Genomic DNA, 18,743 nt, shown 5'->3' with positions numbered 1-18,743 from the left:
CACAGAGGAGGCCCAGGCGAGGTGGCGGTGGTACGTGTGTTTATTGGCGCGGGCCCAAGCCGCGTGGGCACGGGTGGCTGTCAAAGCGCCGCGATGCAGTCGGTGCCCGTGTACCCCGGCAGGCGCAGAGCGAACTTTCGGCGCACGTCGTCGGGCACGAACCTGCCGGCCACGAAGTGGTGGCGCCCGGAGAAGCGGCCGGCGCATTGCTTGGGCGCCGCCAGCGATACGAGCACGTCGGGTCGTAGCCCGTCCTCGGCGTCGCCGCCGGTCTCTGGGTCCCAGCCTGAGGGAGGAAGGATGGGAGGCGGGGATCAGGAGCTGGGAGGGGTGCAGGCTGTCAGACAAGAGACCTGCCGCCCCATCACCCACTTCCCCTTCCCCATCAGACACAGCCTCTGCTCTGACCCATGAGTTTGGTCAGACCTGCCTCCCATAAAACTGAGCCTCTGGGGGCTTCCCTGGTGGCACAGTGGTTGAGAGTCCGCCTGCCGATGCAGGGGACACAGGTTCGTGCCCCGGTCTGGGAAGATCCCACATGCCGCGGAGCGGCTGGGCCCGTGAGCCATGGCCGCTGAGCCTGCGCGTCCGGAACCTGTGCTCCGCAACGGGAGAGGCCACAACAGTGAGAGGCCCGCGTACCACAAAAAAAAAAAAAAAAAAAAAAAACTGAGCCTCTGTCCTCAGGCCAGTTTCTCCCCACTCCCCGGAGATGTTTCGCTCCTCCTCTGACCAGAGCTTCTGCCTTCAGACGACCTCATTTATACCTGCTGCCCTTTCCCAATCAGACCTATGCGTCTGCCATCTCTATACCTCCCTGCCTATCAATCCTGAGCTCCCCTACTTAAACTAAAGTCTCTTTCCACCCAGACCTCCCAGCCTCCTCCCAGATCCCCACTCTCTACTCAGGGGACAGACTTGCCACCATCCTCAGGCAAGCCTACCCCATCAGACCTGTCTCTTTGCCCCAGGTTCTTGCCTCTGACAAGATGTGCCCCCCGCCCCTCCCAACTTGAGCAGCCAGCCTCCTCCCTCTGACTAGAGACTCTTCCCTCTGACCTGACATCCCTGCCTTCACCTTCAGACTAGATCTTGCCTTTTGACTTGGCAGGACCCTGACCCCCTCCCTCATTGGGTTGTAGCCTCTGCCATCCCTCAAATGAGCCTCCACCCTCAGACTAGGGGCCACTAATAAGCCCTTCTGACCTAACAGGGAGACCCTCTCTGTCCAAGGCTATCTGTTCAGACAAGAGCTTGCAGCCTGTCCCCCCAGACCACCTCCTCCCTTAGACACCACCCCCCGCTCTGTGGCATCCTGCTGGTATGACCCTGGGGTCTTGTAAGCCGGGTGATGTCCCCCTGAGTCTGGCCACCCCCACGGAGGGTCTGGCTGGCCAGCAGCTGTTTGTTCTGTTCTGCCCATTGCCTAATGGCTCCAACAGGCCTGGGGCGGTGGCCAGGATGAGCGGGGCCTTTGCCGAGTGAGCTCACGTCTGCCCCGGGTGACTGGGCCAGGGTGGGCAGCGGGCACACTGTGCTGGGTGTAGGGGGGAGGGGACCCAGGGTCACACGGGCACCAGCCTGGGTACTCCCCATCCGAGGGATGGACATGACCCTCAGCCTCACCCAGAGTGCAGGATCCATCCACGCTGGGGAAACTGAGGCTCAGAGTGGGCAGACAGGCTGGGACCACCAGAAGCCAGGGTACAGGGGCCTCCACCCAAGCCCTCCAGGTCCTCATGCCCCCCACTCCACCTGACATGCCTGAGGGAATGTCCAGGCTCACGAGGGGGATGGACAGTAGCTTGAGCGTGGCCAGCGCACGCATGCAGGGGCCCCCGACCTTGCCCGGCTCCACACCGGGGCCCAGCACGGCGTCCACCACCAGTCTGTAGGCGTTGTTGATGAGCTGGACCTGGGAGGGCAGGCAGGGTCAGGGGGCAATCTTGGGGCACTGTCCCCCACCAACCCCCTCAGTTGCCACCCGAGCTGACCTCCGTGGGCAGATAGGACAGGAAGGGGATGTCCATCTTCTCACACTGGGTAGTCAGGTCCCGGTGCAGCGGGTCCAGTGAGCGTGTGGGGTAGAAGATGGTTGGTTCGTACTCCTGTGGGGAGCGGGAAGGGGTCAGCACTGGGGCCCTCCCAGGCTCCCCACTGGGCCTCTGTCCCCAGATCTGGGTACCAGGCAGCAGACACTGCCTGGCACAAGCACTGGGCATATTCTGTAACCTGACATGCCTCATCCTCCCCCTGGGACACTAATAAGAGGAGGAAGCAATTTTTTTTCAAGGATGGGTTGGGAGCGTGACCCTGAGAGGCCAAGGAAATTCTTGCTACTCACAAACACCCGCAGGTGCCGGGCACAGACCAGCCCCACTGCCCCATTCTGCTCCGGGCCGCACACGACTAGCACCGTCCTCTGCTTCCGGGAGTGGGCAGGCAAAGGGAACACCTGGCAGGGGCACAGCAAAGGCAAAGGCATGGCGTTCGGAACTTCTTACTCCAGTGGGGAAACTGAGGCCTGGAGTAGAGGATGGGATAGGGCTCGGCCCTGGAGGCAAGAGGACAGGACGGGAGGAGAGGGGCTGGGGCCTCTGGGGGCCTCAGTTTCCTTGTTGGAGACCCAGAGTCCTTGCCTCAGGCTCTGCCAAGCCCAAGCAGAAAAACGTGCCTCCTGCCACCACCCGAGCCCAGAGTGCGGTTTGTTTATTCTCGGCCTGAGTTGCAGACATTCTTCCACCTTTTTCCACCGCAGTGGCTGCCCCTCCCACTGCTCATGTTTCCAGGCCTCCGTCCCTCCCGGAGGCCCCAAAGCTGGAGGGAGTAGGGGAGGGGGGTATTTTTCCAACGCGCCATACCCTGTCTCTCTCCGTCTGTCCCTCTCTGTTGGCCTCTGTCTTCACCTCCCTGTCTTTCTCTCTGTATCTCTCAGACTCTCTACGTGTCTCTCCTCATCTGTTTCTCTCATTTCTGTCTTTGCCTCTGTGTCTCTCTTTCTCTCCATCTCTATATCTCTCAGACTCTCCTCTCTGTCTCTGTGTATCTCCCTCTCTTTAACGCAGAAGAGTCTCAGCCCTACCCTGACTCTCTGCTTGGCCTCAGCTCACTCTCCTTCCCCAGCCTCTATCGAATGGGAGTAACAATGGCTCCGACATGCTTGTGGGGTCTCTACCAGGCCCAGGGTGGCTCCAGGGGGCCCAACTCTACTCTAACCTCCAACCACACAGAGGGAAAGTTAGTTCCTTTTTGAGTCTCCTCCCCAGGGCCTCAGCAAGGTCCTGACCCAACCTGGTCCTACCTATGACCCCACCACGCCATGCCCAGAGCCCCAGACCCACAACCAAGTCGGGGAGAGTGATAACATGCAGCTGGCTAGGACCAAGGGGCCTCTGGACAAACACAGAGCTTTCAGCGCAAAAACTGGACGGTTGGTCATCAACGGCCAGGCATGAGTTTACTACACTGGGTTTGCTTTTGTGGCTTTGATTTTCATTGTTCTCTTTTCCTCTGAGCATCTCACTCAGGATCTGTTTCACTTGGAACTAGCAACATTTAAGTTAAAAGACAATTGAGGCCCCATAAAGAAAGATATTATTAAGTTTTTTAAAAAGTATACAGTGGTGGGCTTCCCTGGTGGCGCAGTGGTCGAGAGTCCGCCTGCCGATGCAGGGGACACGGGTTCGTGCCCCGGTCCGGGAAGATCCCACGTGCCGTGGAGCGGCTGGGCCCGTGAGCCATGGCCGCTGAGCCTGTGCTCCGCAACGGGAGAGGTCTCAACAGTGAGAGGCCCGCGTACCGCAAAAAAAAAAAAAAAGTACACAGTGGTAATAAGAAGAGGAGGAAGAAGGGGAGGAAGAGGAAAAGGGTTACCTGCTGGAGCCCTGACTCAATCAGGCACTTTCTTAAGGCATTTGTGTTTATTAATTGGTGTCAGTTTATTACCCTTTTTCAGAGGAGGAAACTGAGGCCCAGCGTGGTTTGGCAACATGACACGAAACACTGGACAGTAGTATCGTCATTGCTATTATTCTTGCATCTCTTGCAGGCACCTTGAGGCCTGGGGGTTTGCTCCAGAGCCAAACATAGCTTTACTTCCAACCCCCCAGGGCCCTGTGCAGACCCCTCCCCACCTCTGGGCCTCAGTTCCCCCACCTGTGGCTGGGAGTTGTTTGCGGGTGCTCAGACTTCAGGAACTGACGTCCCCTCTGCTCAAGACCCAGGAGGTGGCAGAGGCAGGCAGTCAAGGGCCCCAGACCCATCTCTGTTGTTGCCTCCACATCTGTGGGGACCCCCGTCTCTGTCCTGACGCTCATTAACACACTGGCCTGGGCCAGTGATGATCTTCTTTGGACCTCAGTTTCCCCATCTGAGTGATGGGCTGGGGTGGCCCCAAGCAAAGAGGGGCTTCTTGAGGGCAGAAATGACCTTCCTGGCCATGGGGGTCATGCAGCTAGGCCTCCACTCTGGTGGGCTGGCCATCTGGTTGGGGGTCAAGGTTGAGGATCAGGGGTCAGGTACCTTGGTCACAGCCACGGCACTAGCATGGCCGCACCACTCCACCAGCTGCTGCCGCCCGAAGCGATAATCTTCCAGCAACTCCCGCTCCAGGGCAGCTGCCTCGGCTGTGCTGGGGGTCAGAGTGGGGAGAAATGCTCAGAGACACAGAGAGACGGAAAGACTTAGAGACAGAGACTCAGCTGGAGCCAGAAATGTGCCACCAATGCTCTGAGCCAGGCCCGGATGCCACCCCCACCCCGTGCCCAGAGCCGAAGACCCTCAGTTTCCTCATCCATCGTGCACACCGTTGAACTGAAGCCTGGAAGGCTGCGGGAGTTTTGAGCACAAGCCTGAGGCGCGGGAGCCCTCTGGTGGTAGAAGAAGTGCATGGCCGTGCATGTTGTTCTATTGCCCCAAAGCATGGGATATAGAGCCTCACCCAGATGCCCCCAGCCCCCAAGGCAAGAGGAACCCAGAGGGGGGAATAGAGCATGAAGGACTTAGTTGTTGGGGGTGACGCGTGGATTTCAGGCAGTGAAAACCACTGAAAGGATTCTAGGACACTGGAGGTCAACTGGACTGGGGGTGCCTGTGGGGAGGAGGGTTTTAAAGGCAGCAGAGTTTTGTTTTGTTTTGCTTTGTTTTTTTGGCCACGTTGGGTGTTCGTTGCTGCGCGCGGGCTTTCTCTAGTTGCGGCGAGCAGGGGCTACTCTTCATTGCGACGTGCAGCCTTCTCATTGTGGTGGCTTCTCTTGTTGCCTAGCACGGGCTCTAGGCGCGGGGGCTTCAGTAGTTGTGGCGCATGGGCTTAGTTGCTCCGCGGCATGTGGGATCTTCCCGGACCAGGGCAAGAACCCGTGTCCCCTGCATTGGCAGGCGGATTCTTAACCACTGTGCCACCAGGGAAGTCCAAGGCAGCAGAGTTTGATGGCTCACATGGGGAGGTGGCTGTGGCGCCTGCAGCTATGAGACTCATTGGTGATCCCTCTTTCAGGGACAGTGATAAAATTCAATAATTGTGGCCAGAGAAATGGAGCCAAAGTGCTTGAGGTGAAGCTCAGCCCCCAGCTCAGTGAGTGACTGAGGTCCGTCTCATCTCTCTGAGCCTTGCAAAAGAGAAGGCAGGACAGGCTAATTTTCAACGTCCAGTGCAAAATGCAAATGTGGGGCCCCTTGATCAATAATTATTAAGAGTTTTAAGATGGTGATGGCAGAGCATTAAACCAAGTGTTGGGCCCTTCTAAGAGCAGGGCCCAGGCTGGCCTTGGTCTGGGCTTGGTGGCTACAGAGAGGAAGAGCTGGCTGGCATTGAGGACTGGAAGACGTTCTTCACTCCAGAATCAGGGGCTGGAGCAGCTGGGCAGGGTCTATAGCCTGATGCCAGCTTCCCATAGCCAGGACCCCTTCCAGCTGGGGAACTGCACTTGCCCCCAGCTCAGCACACCCTAGAGTATAGTGATAATAATAATAATTGTTATTAGGATATTATCATTATTATTATTATCGTAAAAGGACCAGGCCCAGAAGAGTTGGAAGAACATATAACAACTCAGATAAATAAAATGGTTTGCCCAGAGTCATGTAGGAAGCAAGTTGGAAAACTGAGCCTTCTACCCTTGGTGTCTGTCTCCAGAGCCACGGATGGGGTGTGAGCAAAGCAGAGGGAGACCTACAGATGGGCAGAGGTTTGTTGGGATGAATCCTGAGGTTCCTTTTTTTGATTCTGTGAGCAGGAGACCACAACCTTCTAGCCAATTGTGCAGTGTGACCAGGCCAGGCAGCAGGAGGGGTGGAGGTGGGAAGCAAACATTGCTATGCGATGGGGAGTCAGGGAGGGCTTCCTGGAGGAGCTGGCCTGGAGTGCTGTGGGAGGTAATCTAGGTGGCAAGAACAGTGAGGGCCGAGGCCCTGTGGTGGAAATGAACTTGGCAGGTTCAAGGGACAGAAGAGAGGCAGAGAGAGCGAGGCTAAGAAACTTGGTCAGAAAGATACTTCAGGGTCCCACACAGATGGGGAAGATGGAGGCTTAGGGCAAGGTGACATGCCTTGTCACCCCAGCGAGCAGAGCCAGATTCAACTCCCAGGTTGTCTGCGGCTGAAGCTGCAGGAGGTTGAAGGACCGCATGGGGAAACAGACCTCATGGTGGGGCCAGATGAAGAGCACCCACAGGACAGGCCGGCCCAGCTCCTGAGAAAGAATGTCGAAGGTGCTTTAAGAATGTGGCAGGGCTTCCCTGGTGGTGCAGTGGTTAAGAATCCGCCTGCCAGTGCAGGGGACACAGGTTCAAGCCCTGGTCTGGGAAGATCCCACATAGCCGCAGAGCAACTAAGCCCATGTGCCACACTACTGAGCCTGAGCTCTAGAGCCCGCGAGCCGCAACTACTGAAATCCGCGTGCCTAGAGCCCGTGCTCCACAACGAGAAGCCACCGCAATGAGAAGCCCAGACACCTCCACGAAGAGTAGCCCTGCTCGCCGCAAGTAGAGAAAGCCCGCGAGCAGCAACAAAGACCCAGCACAGGCAGGCAGGCAGGCAGGAGGAATATGGCTCATTCCTCTATCTTCACCTTGTGACAGCTCTGTTGCCCCCGCAGGAGGGCTGGGGGAGGATCATGCATTCCTCCTCTTCTTTCTCTGTTCCAAAGCTTTGGCCTCTGGCCTCCACTTGGAACCTTATCTTCCTGCCTAACCGGTCACTGGAGAGATAACCGGGACTCCACAGGCAGAGGGCAGTCCAGGCTTAGGAGCCTGAGGGTAGGGGCAGCAGCTGCTCTGGGCAGGGAAGGGGATAGGGCAGAACTGTTATGGGACTGGGGGATGGTGCTCAGTTTATGAGGGTGCCTCTTGCTTCTCCCAACCTCAGCCCCCAGATGAGAGGAGATGTGAGGTCCCGGGATTTGCCCACCAGCCCCAGAAGGGGCAAAATGCTCCAGGAGGGGGCTTTTTAGAGATGAAGCTCTGAGGCTAGGGTGCCTGTGCCACACACTCCCTGCTTTCTCAGCTCCATCTGCTTCTCTCCACCCTCGTGACTCTGCCCACCAGCCCTTCATCATTGCTCACCTGGCTGCCTACTGCAGTCACATCCCCCCAAACTCAACACAAGCCGAGGGGGCTTTGAAAACTTGAACACCAGATTTCACCACCCCCTGTCCTAAACCTTCTTATGGGTCCCCAGTGTTCAGAGAATATTCAAATTCCTCACCTTACATGCCCCCCATTATGTCTCTCATCTCAGCCTCCTCTCCCCGTGTTCCACTCCCACCCAACACACAGCACCCCATCACTCCTTAGTTGGCATCTGAGGCCCCCCCATCCCCCACACCAGGTGAAGTCACAGCTCCAGCTTCTAAAACACTTTCTTCCCCCTGCCTAGCATGTGCTGGGTCTCTCGCTGAGTCTGGACATCAGCCAGTCGCTGCACAGGATCTGCCTTGAGAAGAGGGGCTGAGTGGACAGTGGGCAGGTGGCCGCACAAAGGACTGTGGGGTCTGGTTTACAGTGAGGTCTACAGCCCTGCTTGGGGTCCCATGTCACAAGCGCTTAGAGGACACAAGAGGATGACTTAGGACAAGGTGGAAGGCACAACCAGAGCTGCCAGCTCCAGACCCCAAATTCATCAGCCCACTGGCAAGTGGCCCCATGTATTTAAAACTCACTTTAGCCCTAGCTCAGCCAGTGGCTTCCCTCCCCAGCCTTCAGTTTTCTTCTCTGAACAAGGGGTTAGTAGCAGGTACACTATCAAGGAGGGTGTGAGCATTTGAGGAGCTAAAAGAGCTCAGCTCTTCCCGGATGGGAGACAAGGGGCATGGGCTCCAGGGTCCCTGGGAAAGATGGAAAGGGGAGGCGGGCCCTGCTTAGGCTGTGGGTAATGGGGGAGCGACCAGTGGTGCTGATGAGTAATTCATGACGGGCGGGCCTGCTGCAGATGCCGTTTCCCTGGTAACGCAGCTTTGGAGGTGTCGGCAGCTGCAGGCTGTCTCTCCAGTGAAATGCGGATGGGCCTGGGATTCTCCCTGCCCCCCCATCCCGGCCATGCCTTTGCCTCTGATCTACAGCCCCTGGTCCCCCAGGCCCTCTTCCAGCCATGCCCCAGCCTCCCGTCCCTCTCCCCCCGGCTGACCTGAGGAAACACCGCTCCTCGGGTGCCTCCGCTAGGTCCGGGCCAGCCGCGCTGCTCATGGCGGAGGTGATCTGGGCGCGCAGGCAGCCACCACCACCACAGCCTTTTAAGTGCATCCCTGGGCAGAGGGGGCGTCCTCTCTCCTCCCGCCCACCGTGTGTCCGCCAATCAGGAGACGCCGCGAAGGCGCTGTGCACAGCCGTTGGTCGGTAGGTGCAAGTGGACTTAACCCCACTGCTGCCTCAGAGGATGGCGGGAATCCCAGAGTTGCGAATATTGGCAAGAAAACAAAGTCTGGAGGGGCAGCGATGGGCCGGTTACCCCTGCTATGGGATCCTGGCTTAGGAGCGCGGGGACCCGCCTGTGCTGCGCCCCTCTCCACCCCGGTGCTCTCCTATGCAGGTCACCCACCCACCCCGTACCCAGGTGGAGAAGCCCCCCAGTCTGAAGGTGTTGGCTGCTGACAAGCAGGGTTTCAAAAAAGGTAGGAAAAAGTCCAGGCACATTTGGTAGCCGATGCTAAAGGGTGATCCAGGGGCCATCCCATTGGCATCTTCTGCTTAGTCCCTGCACCTCCTGTGACACCCCGTAGCCCCCAACCCCCAATCACTCAGTCCCTAGGACACAGGCAGGCCAGTCTCCAGAGCGTTTATTCTCTCCTGGTAGGGAGGGAGTAGGGGTCCAGTGGTCTGAAGGGCACAGGTGCCTACGTGTACCACCTGAAGCCATAGGTGGAGCGGAGAATCTCCTCGTTCGTGCGCAGCCCGTAGAGCTCGCCCATCATGGGGGTCACCCAGCGCGTTGTGTGGAACACAGACTCGCCTACCTGAGGGGACAGAAGGGTATGGGTGGCGGTGCAGCTAACCCCTTAGGCCCATGCAGCCTGCTGGGACCCCACCAGGCCTGGCAGCCACTGTGCCTACACCCAAAACTGCCTTCCCCTTCTGGCACTTGACACCCACTACCCCTCGGCCCCAGGCTTTCTGTGGGAGGCTGCGTTTCTGCAGTGGCCTAGACCCCCGCCCTCCCTGCTGAGGACCCACCTTCCAATCCGGCACGTCCTTCATGATGATCGCCTCCTCCTCCAAGTTCTCCCGAAGCATCTGGAGAACCCTGCAGGGACAGGGTGGGAGGTGGGGGACAGGCCTGACCACCCTGAGGGGCCCCTGCCGAACAAACCTGCCAAATGTGTCCCTGCCCCACCTCCCCATCACCTCCTGCAGCTTTCAACCCTGCGCATGCTGACCCCTCTTCTTTCCTTTCTTCCACTGGCAGACTCTTACTGTCCTCCTGCCCGGCCCCAATGCCCCCTCCTCCAGAAGCCCTTCCATTCTCTCTTGGGTCTCTGCTGCAAATCAAGTTTGGGGCCCTCTCCAAGGACGAGGGCATCCCCTGGAGCCACGTACAAGGTCATGGCTGTCGGTCCCCATGTGTGTTCTGGCCTTATCCCACGCTGCAGGCTGCAGCACTCAGGCCTGTAACCTCCCGACCCTGGCCCCAGCAGCACACCTCCGGTCCTTCTCTGCCTGCAACAGAGGCATCAGTGCAATGCGGGCCTCGAAGTCCTCGATCTGCAGGCGCCTGTGAAACCCCAAAACCAACACTCAGGTCAGACCATGGTGGGATGGGGGGCAGATGATGAGGCCCTTGGACATGCATTACCCTGGAAAGGGGTTTGGGGGAGAGGCAAGCAAGGGGGAAGGGCTTGGGCAGTGGGCTCTGCCCACTGACAGCCTGAGACGGGGGATGGGGGGGCATGCAGTTGACACAGGCGGCGTCAGTCCACAAGACTGCTGGCTTCACACTTTCTTTTCAGTTCAAAACTTTTTTTTAAATCCTAAAAATAGCCCGGGCCTGATGACTGCAGTGAACTGTGGGGAACGTTCATCATGGGGTTCTGGACTTTACAAAATCACATCACTTTCACTGCAAGATAGCCGTGGGGGAGCAAGCATCGTGGGCAGCTCCTTTCTTCTCCCTGCTTTTTGGCATCTCCAAGCCACCAGCCCCATCTGTGCTGGGAGGTGTGGGGAGAGCGATGCCCAATGATGTGGCCCGGGGAGTGGCCTCCGGCCCTGTCCCCTCATCACCAGAAATCTCACAGCAGCACAAGGAAGGGTCTGGGTGAACTTCAGCCCCCACCTCAACCCTCCCACCCCCTCCCCATCCCCCAGGACCCAGGGTAGCAGCCCCGCTCCAGGCTGCTGCCCTCACCACAGTCACACACCGTGGTTACTACTGGGTCCCTCTGGGAGACTGGGCCTGGTCTTGCCTGTCCAGTGTGGCGGCCCTAGCGTCCAGCACCCGCCAGGTGCTCCTGAGTTCACTCAACAATGCTGAGCTCCCTCCACTTGCTAGGCCTTCTCCAGCACCGCCTGTGCTGGGGGTGAGCAAGCTCAAGGTGGGTGCTAAGGACACAGGACACAGAGTGGGAGAGGGTGGAGGGGCCTAGCTTGTTGGGAGCCACTGAGAAGAAGCCACGTGGCGGGGCGTCCGGCAAGCTCAGAGGCGGCAAGAGTCCCAACCAAGGCCGTTGCAGACCTGGGTCCCTCAGGCCCTGTACGGCTGGCCCGGCCACTATCTTGCATGATCTGCTTTTTAAGCCTTTATATCACCATTGCCCGGTCACCACCCACAAAAAGACAAAAACCCCCTAAGAGAGTGCATCACGGGCCTGTCCTTCCACCTCCACGTCTGCTATGCTAACGTGGACCCTCGGGTACCCAGTGGTGGAGGTCAAGGGCACCCAGTAAACATCTGGCGGCGAGCTTCTTGCTTACTAGTCAGTCATTCCTTGAGGGTAAAGCCCAGAAATCGACTTGCTGTGTCAGGGCCTGCACCTACTGAGGCCTGAGGAGTTGACAAGGGGCCCCGAGGTACACTAAGTCCACAGGCACACGTCCCCACCCTCCCATCCTCACCAGCGCAGGGCCTACCTGCGTTCGCGGTTCCACTTCATCATGCTCCAGTACCCAAACAGCAAGGTCCCGATGCCCACGGCGAACATGCTGTAGCCTGTGGGGAGAGGGGGCGCTGCTCAGCACCTGCACGTGGGACAGGCCACCTTGTCCTTTCTTCTCCTGAAGCATAACCCACTCACTGTGCAAACAGTCCAGTAACATGAATGAGGGAGAAGGCAAAAGCCCTCACGAACCCCCTGCCAGAGATGGCCGGTACCATCTCTAATGCCTATTTTTTCAGACTACTTTTTTTTGTCTCTGTGGAAAGTCCACTGGCCCCCTCCCTTGGACACCCCCTCCCCCACAGCTGCAGCCCACTCTTTATCCCATTCACCCACTCTGCGGGCAGGGGCACCAGGCTGCTACACCTCTGCCCCCATGCCAGGGTTCCTGGAAGGTACAGGACGGGCAGAGACTATGAGAGGGCCTGAGGGCCTAAACGTTTATGGCTGGGTGGCCCTGGCCCCGCCACTGACTAGAAGGTCGTTTGGTTCCCTTCAGCCAGCTGGTCCCCGTGGGGAAGGACGGTGTCCATGCTGGGTCCCAGCTCCACGGAGGTCCCGGCTGCCTGGGCCACCTCCCTGTGTGCTACCCACAGGGGGCTGGATGGGGCTGCTGGAGGCAGGCAGTGCCCTGCAGGGGCTGCCCAGCCACCCCCTGGGCTCCCAGGTGCTGCTTCCTCCCGTCCCAGTAGGGTGGATCCCCTTCCCGGGACCCCAGGAGACAGAGGCTGAAATGAATATTTACTGAGAACCCGTGGGCACCTGTGCTGTAATTCTGACTGACAGGCCGTGGGCCTGCTGGGGTCTTCAGGGAGGTCTGGACGCTTGGGGCCTGGCTGGGGCTGGCTCGTCCTGCACCACCTCATCTTTCAAGCCTCAGTCTCTCCTCTGGACAGAACTCGTGGTTGCTGGGATGAATTGACAAGCTCAGCCAGACCGAGCTCCATTTAACACCCAGTAAAGGACCGGCAAATGGTGGGTAAAGCCACTTCCTGGGACTCGTGGGGGGACAAAGTGGGGGCTCTTTCTTCTTCAGCTCGTCTCCAGCACAAGGCTCCTCTGGCACCTCTGTTGGACCCAGAGATAAATGAAAAACTGGCTCAATTTTTTAATCCCTTTAGTTCAACCTGTTAAAAACATGAGCTCACGGTAAGGCACTTCCATGTTATGGGGGACAAGGTAGCGAGGGCACCCTGGTTCCTGTGCTCAGAAGTAGGACCTCTCCTGAGAGGGCCGAGTGCCCAGGACCGGTCCGTAGTGCACTCGTGGCTCTCCCACAATGGCTGACCACCTGTGTTGGGCACTCAACGTTCTCTCCATTGGGTGGGAGTGTTTCATCAGAGCTGCCCGTTATTTGCAACAGCTGCAGAGAGGCCCGGGGCTGCTTCTTCCGACCCAGCCCCAGGGAAAAGACTGAGAGACTGTCTTTGTGAGGACCTCTTGCCCTCAACATTGGGCACCCATGTGTGGGCCCATCTGTAAGATAAATTCCAAGACTAAGGTAAGGTGGCCTTTAAGATGATGCAGCTCTAACTCATCTATTCCTCATTGACAGTGGTGAGGCCGAGGCCCCAGGCCTTCAGGGGGTGTCTGTGCCTCCAGAGCTGCCAGTCTGGTGGGAGAGGCCAACGAGGGGCATGCCCAGAAGGGGGTGGCGGGCCACGTGTAAAGAAGACCTGAATGAATAGAAACGCATCCTGTGTTCATGGATCAGAACTTAACATTGTTCAGATGGCAGCACTCTCCAAACTGAGCTACAGATTCAACAGTCCCCATCAGAATCCCAACCTTCCCCCCCACCATCCCACAGAAATTGACAAGCAGATCGTGAAATTCATATGGAAATGCAAGGGACCAGAATAGCTGAAACAATTCTGAAAAAGAAGAACAAGGTTGGAGGACTCTTCAAACTTATCACGCAGCTGTGTGTACAAGACAGTGTGCCCTGGCATAAGGATAGACATGTACATTGATGGAACAGAGCTGAGAGTCCAGAAATAAACCCTCACATTTATGGTCAATTGATTTTGGACGAGGGTGCCAAGATAATTCAATGGGGACAGAACAGTCTTTTCAGCAAATTGGACCACTGGATAGCTACATGCAAAAGAAGTGTGCTCCTTCCTCCCTCCATACACAAAAATTAACTCAAAATGGATCAAAGACCTCAATGTACTAAGAGATAAAACTCTTAGAAAACAGAGAAGTCATTCTCTGTGACCCTGGATAAGGCAATGGTTTCTTAGATATGACACCAGAAGCACAAGTGACAAAAGAAAAAACAGAACTGGACTTCGTTGAAATTTAAAACTTTTGTGCTGCAAATGACACCATCAATGAGCTGAAAAGACAACCCACAGACTGGAAGAAAGTATTTGCAGATCATATACCTGATAAGGGAATGGTATCCAAAATATATAAAGAACTCTTAAAACTCAATAATAAAATGACTAACCACCCAATTAAAAATGCATAAAGGATTTGAACAGAAATTTCTTCAAGGAAGCTATACAAATGGCCAATAAACACATGAAAAGATGTTCAACATCGTTAGTCCCTAGGGAAATGCAAATCAAAGCCACACTAGATACCACCTCACACCTACTAGGATGGCTAAAAGTTTTTTAAATGGAAAGTAATTAGTGTTGTCCAGATGCAGAGAAATTCGAACTCCCGTACATTGCAGGTGGGAACGTAAAATGGTACAGCCAACTTGGGAATAGTCTGGCAGTTCCTCACAATGTTAAATAGGGAGTTACCATGTGACCCAGCAATTCCACTCCACCTCAGAGAAAGGAAACATATGTTCACACAGAAACCTGTACAGGAATGTTCACAGCAGCACTGTTCGTAACAGCCAAAAGGTGGAGACAACTCAAATGTCCAACAAGTGGTAAATGGACACACAAAATGTGGTCCATCCATACAAGAGTATTATTCAGCCATAAAAAAGAATGAAGCACTGAAACACTACAACATAAGCATTAAAAACGTGCTGAGAAGTCACACAAAAAGGACACAGAGTGAATGATGCCATTTATATGAGAGGCAAATCCACAGAGACAGAAAGCACTAGCTTGTCAGGGGCTGGGAGAGAATGTGGAGTGACTGCTAACGGGTAGAGCATTTCTTTTTGGGGTGATGAAAATTTTGTAAATTTAGATCATGGCGATGGTTGCATACCTGTGAATAGACTCAAAATTGGTGATCTGTACACATGAAATGGGTGAACTGTATGGTATGGCATGTGAATCTCAATAAAAATGTTAAAGATACCAGAAAAAAAGAAAGGGCCACTCACTGGGTGCAGGTGGGAGTGGAGAGAGGAGAGCTGGGGGTGAGAGATAAAGGGAAAAGGTGGGGGTAGCAGTCACTTCGGTAGCAGCATGGATTAAAGGCGGCCTGAGCCAGCTTGGCATGTTCTGGGATGTTGGCACTGAGTGGGCCACGCAGAGAAAAGGGGAGTCGGTGCCAGGCTTGGGGCCACAGTGCCTTGACAAGAGCAAGACTGATTGGGAGAGGGCAGCTGTGGATAAGGCTGGAGGACAGAGGACAAGGGCAGGGTGTAAGACAGACTGTAGGGCCTTTGCATTTACTGTTCCCTCTGCCTGGGGAAATCCTTTTCAGAGAGGTCCTTTCGCCCATTCTGGCTAAAGCAAGCCCCAGTTATCCTAGGCCTCGGCACTGACCATAATGGGAAATTATGGAGTGATGTGTCTGTCTCCTCAGCTAAACAGTGAACTCCTCAGGACACAGCCCAGCACCACGGATGCACTTAACAATTACTAAATGCAGGTACATAAATGAAGACCACATCCCAGAAAGGAATGTGGTCTTATATTCCTCACCCCTCTGCAACCAGGAAAGACTGGGGTGGGTCTGTATGTGCTGCAATGAAAGTTGGTGTCAAGGGCTGTGATGGGAGACCCAACCCCAACTGGTGGTATCTGAGGCACACGGGAGGCACTGCTGTATTATTAACTGATAGAGGACCGGGATATGGGCCACATTTGTCACTTAAAAATGAAAGAGATGCTGACTGTGGGAAGCCCAGGGAGACCCAAGGGCTAGGGTCCTTCTGCAGCCTGGTCACAGAACTATCCATGTATAAAAGACCTCATGTCACACACCCGAGAAGTGCACTGACCTGGGTGTCAAGAAGAGACTCAAAGATTGCTTTATATTTGTTGAATCTAGGAATGAGTCTAGAGTCGAGTGCCCATGTGGTGCCAAATCTAGTCTGTAACCTGTTTTTGTATGTCCCTCGGGCTAAGAACACTTTTAGGTTTGCAAAGTTGAAAAAAAAAGCAGCAATAGTGGATAAAGACCATCTGGCAGAGAAAGCACGAACTACTTAGCCGGCTCTTTACGGATAAAGTTTGCCAACCTTTGTTCTGGATTAGAAAAAAGCCAAGAAGGGGCAGGAGAAGACCTGAGTTTTCACCTGACAGTAACTTTTCTACTGTCTGAATTATAACTTTTTTTTTTTTGAAACCATGCCCATGAATTTTTTTGCTTTTTAATTGAGGCATAATTTGCACAACATGCGCATGGTTAAATGTAAAGTTCAATGACTTGCAACAAAGTATTCATTCTTAACTCGTTTTACATTTTTTGTATTTCTCTGTTATCCTTGGGTGCAGAGTATGGGCGCCTTTTACTTTCTCGCTTACATTTTTTGTGTTAAACCCAATAAAAAATTTTAAAACGTTACTTAGAACCCTGGACAATTTTAAGAACACATAATTCTGGGATAGCCTGAAGTTGGGGGCCACCAGAGAGGAACCACTGCACAGAACATCTTCTCTTTTTTTTTTTTTCAGACCATCTTTTAAATTCCCTCGGTATTCCGGGTTTCGGCCCCAGCTTTGCTCTGGGTGGCCCCGTGGGGAGGTCGCATCCTCTCTCGGGCCTCAGTTTCCCCACCTGTGAAACTGGAACGTGGCGGAAGGATCGCGGCGCGGGCTAAATTAACCTCAGTTTCATCAATTGTAAAATGGGAATAATTAACGGGACCGACCTCTTGGGCTGTTCCGAGGAGGCAAAGGGCTTAGTAAATGCTCGACAAACTGCAGCAGTTGTCGTTATTGTTAGTACTGAAGCTGTTGGGGATCCTGGAACTCCGCTTCCCGTCATATGGAGAGGGAAACTGAGGCCCGCTAGACTCCCCGGCGTCCCGACCCCGCCGAGGCACCCAGAAGGCCCAGACCCTGACACCCCGGCGCAGGGCGACACTGACCCGACAGTCCCCGACGCGGAAGGTTCCGCTTGTAGTCGATAGGGCCGTAGCCCCCCAGCGGGGGCATGTCCTGCTTCACCTTCGACGCCGCCATACTTACAGGACCCTGCACTTCCGGTCGCGGGAGGAAGTTACGCAACGGCGGCCAACGCCATAATGAGTGTGGCGGAAGCTGCCGCGCCGGTCTCGCACACGGCTGCGAAACCTAGGGCGCTGGTGCACCTACCTACCCCGGTGCACCTACCTACCCCAGTGCGTGAGAGAGCTCGGATAGCTGGGCCCGGGATCGACTGCACGCCCCAGCTGCGGCCGTAGAGTCCTTATTTTTTCTTCTCCCACACGGGGCGTGGCTTAGTCGGTGTCAAAGCCTGCAGCCCGGCCGGTCGCCAGGGTCCTTGCACCAAAGGACCACCTATTCACCTTACCTCTGGGGCGATGTGCAGGCCAGTTAGAAACCCTCAGATCTCTTCCCCATTTTCTCCCCCTCGGGGGGCCCTGTGGGCAGCCCAGGGCTTCACAGGGTCAGGGCTGAGTACAGAAGTTGGGGGACGGCTGCTACTCAGATTCGGACTCATGAGGAGCCGCCCCAATCCCAGGCACGGATTCCACTCCCCGTGGTGGTCGGGACTCCTTGCTAGTGTCCTCTCATCGGGAACTGGACCATTCAGCGTGATCATGAGTCACAAAGCCCTAGCTAGGGCCTTGGGGGGCACCACGGGGCGGGGTCTGGGGCCCCACCCCGAGGCGGGGTGACGCCCGCGTTCACTTCACAAGGCAGAAATTGTTACCTAGGCAATAAAGGGCACCGCGGCGGTGGGGGCCCGGGAGTGGGCACATGGGGGTGGGGGTGTGCAGGTGCCAAGTGCCATGGGTTAGGCCCGAGATAGGAGTCCGGCCGCCCACCGACAGCAGCCGCCTCCTGCTCCCCACGCGCTTCAGGCGCCACTATGTCGGGCGACAAGCTTCTGAGCGAACTCGGCTATAAACTGGGCCGCACGATAGGCGAGGGCAGTTACTCCAAGGTGAAGGTGGCCACGTCCAAGAAATACAAGGGCCCGGTGGCCATCAAGGTGGTGGACCGGCGGCGCGCGCCGCCAGACTTCGTCAACAAGTTCCTGCCACGCGAGTTGTCCATCCTTCGGGGCGTGCGGCACCCGCACATCGTGCACGTCTTCGAGTTCATCGAGGTGTGCAACGGGAAGCTGTACATCGTGATGGAGGCGGCCGCCACCGACCTACTGCAGGCCGTGCAGCGAAACGGGCGCATCCCCGGGGGGCAGGCACGCGACCTCTTCGGGCAGATTGCCGGTGCTGTGCGCTACCTGCACGACCACCACCTGGTGCACCGCGACCTCAAGTGCGAAAACGTGCTGCTGAGCCCTGATGAACGCCGCGTCAAGCTCACTGACTTCGGCTTCGGCCGTCAGGCGCATGGCTACCCCGACCTGAGCACCACCTACTGCGGCTCGGCCGCCTACGCGTCGCCCGAGGTACTCCTCGGCATCCCCTACGACCCCAAGAAGTACGACATATGGAGCCTGGGTGTTGTGCTCTACGTCATGGTCACCGGGTGTATGCCCTTCGACGACTCCGACATCGCCGGCCTGCCCCGGCGTCAGAAGCGCGGCGTTCTCTACCCCGATGGCCTCGAGCTGTCTGAGCACTGCAAGGCCCTAATAGCCGAGTTGCTGCAGTTCAGCCCGACGGCCAGGCCCTCCGCGAGCCAAGTAGCGCGCAACTGCTGGCTGCGTTCGGAGGACTCCGGCTAGAAGCCGGGGCTCCCACCATTCCTGCCGCCCCGTGCACTGCGCAAGCGCAGCGCACGCGCAAGAAGCGCGCTTCCGGAGTTCCGCGAAGCCGCCGCGCGACACTGCGCACCCGCCCTTTCCTCTTTGCCACTTCGACGCCGTGGGCGGCAGTCGA

The 18,743-nt window shown here is 56.4% G+C and overlaps 3 protein-coding genes across 5 annotated transcripts; 1 reads left to right on the top strand and 2 right to left on the bottom strand.

The window, feature by feature from the left end:
- Positions 1-22: 22 nt before the first annotated feature.
- On the bottom strand, positions 23-9,109 carry YJEFN3 (YjeF N-terminal domain containing 3). 3 transcript variants are annotated; one of them, XM_067733379.1, is made up of 6 exons: positions 8,620-9,109; positions 4,522-4,630; positions 2,345-2,455; positions 1,995-2,108; positions 1,765-1,915; positions 23-286 (listed from the first exon to the last, which is right to left on the bottom strand). In XM_067733379.1, the coding sequence occupies exons 1-6, from the start codon at positions 8,733-8,735 to the stop codon at positions 81-83; spliced, it is 807 nt and encodes a 268-aa protein (XP_067589480.1). In that variant the 5' UTR covers positions 8,736-9,109; the 3' UTR covers positions 23-80. The 3 variants fall into 3 exon arrangements, with proteins under 3 accessions (XP_067589480.1, XP_067589481.1, XP_067589482.1); XM_067733380.1 differs by having other exon boundaries at positions 1,995-2,039; XM_067733381.1 differs by lacking the exon at positions 2,345-2,455.
- A 142-nt stretch (positions 9,110-9,251) lies between these two features.
- On the bottom strand, positions 9,252-16,968 carry NDUFA13 (NADH:ubiquinone oxidoreductase subunit A13). The gene is made up of 5 exons (XM_067733382.1): positions 16,821-16,968; positions 11,556-11,634; positions 10,129-10,200; positions 9,663-9,732; positions 9,252-9,445 (listed from the first exon to the last, which is right to left on the bottom strand). Exons 1-5 carry the CDS (start codon positions 16,912-16,914, stop codon positions 9,326-9,328), a joined length of 435 nt encoding a protein of 144 aa, XP_067589483.1. The 5' UTR covers positions 16,915-16,968; the 3' UTR covers positions 9,252-9,325.
- Positions 16,969-16,998: 30 nt separating this feature from the next.
- TSSK6 (testis specific serine kinase 6) lies at positions 16,999-18,743 on the top strand. Its single transcript, XM_067733378.1, has one exon. It carries the CDS (start codon positions 17,768-17,770, stop codon positions 18,587-18,589), a length of 822 nt encoding a protein of 273 aa, XP_067589479.1. The 5' UTR covers positions 16,999-17,767; the 3' UTR covers positions 18,590-18,743.

This window comes from Pseudorca crassidens, chromosome 3 (assembly GCF_039906515.1).
Source record: "Pseudorca crassidens isolate mPseCra1 chromosome 3, mPseCra1.hap1, whole genome shotgun sequence".
In the NCBI taxonomy this organism is placed as follows: domain Eukaryota; kingdom Metazoa; phylum Chordata; class Mammalia; order Artiodactyla; family Delphinidae; genus Pseudorca; species Pseudorca crassidens.
This window is presented reverse-complemented; position numbering and strand designations above follow the sequence as displayed.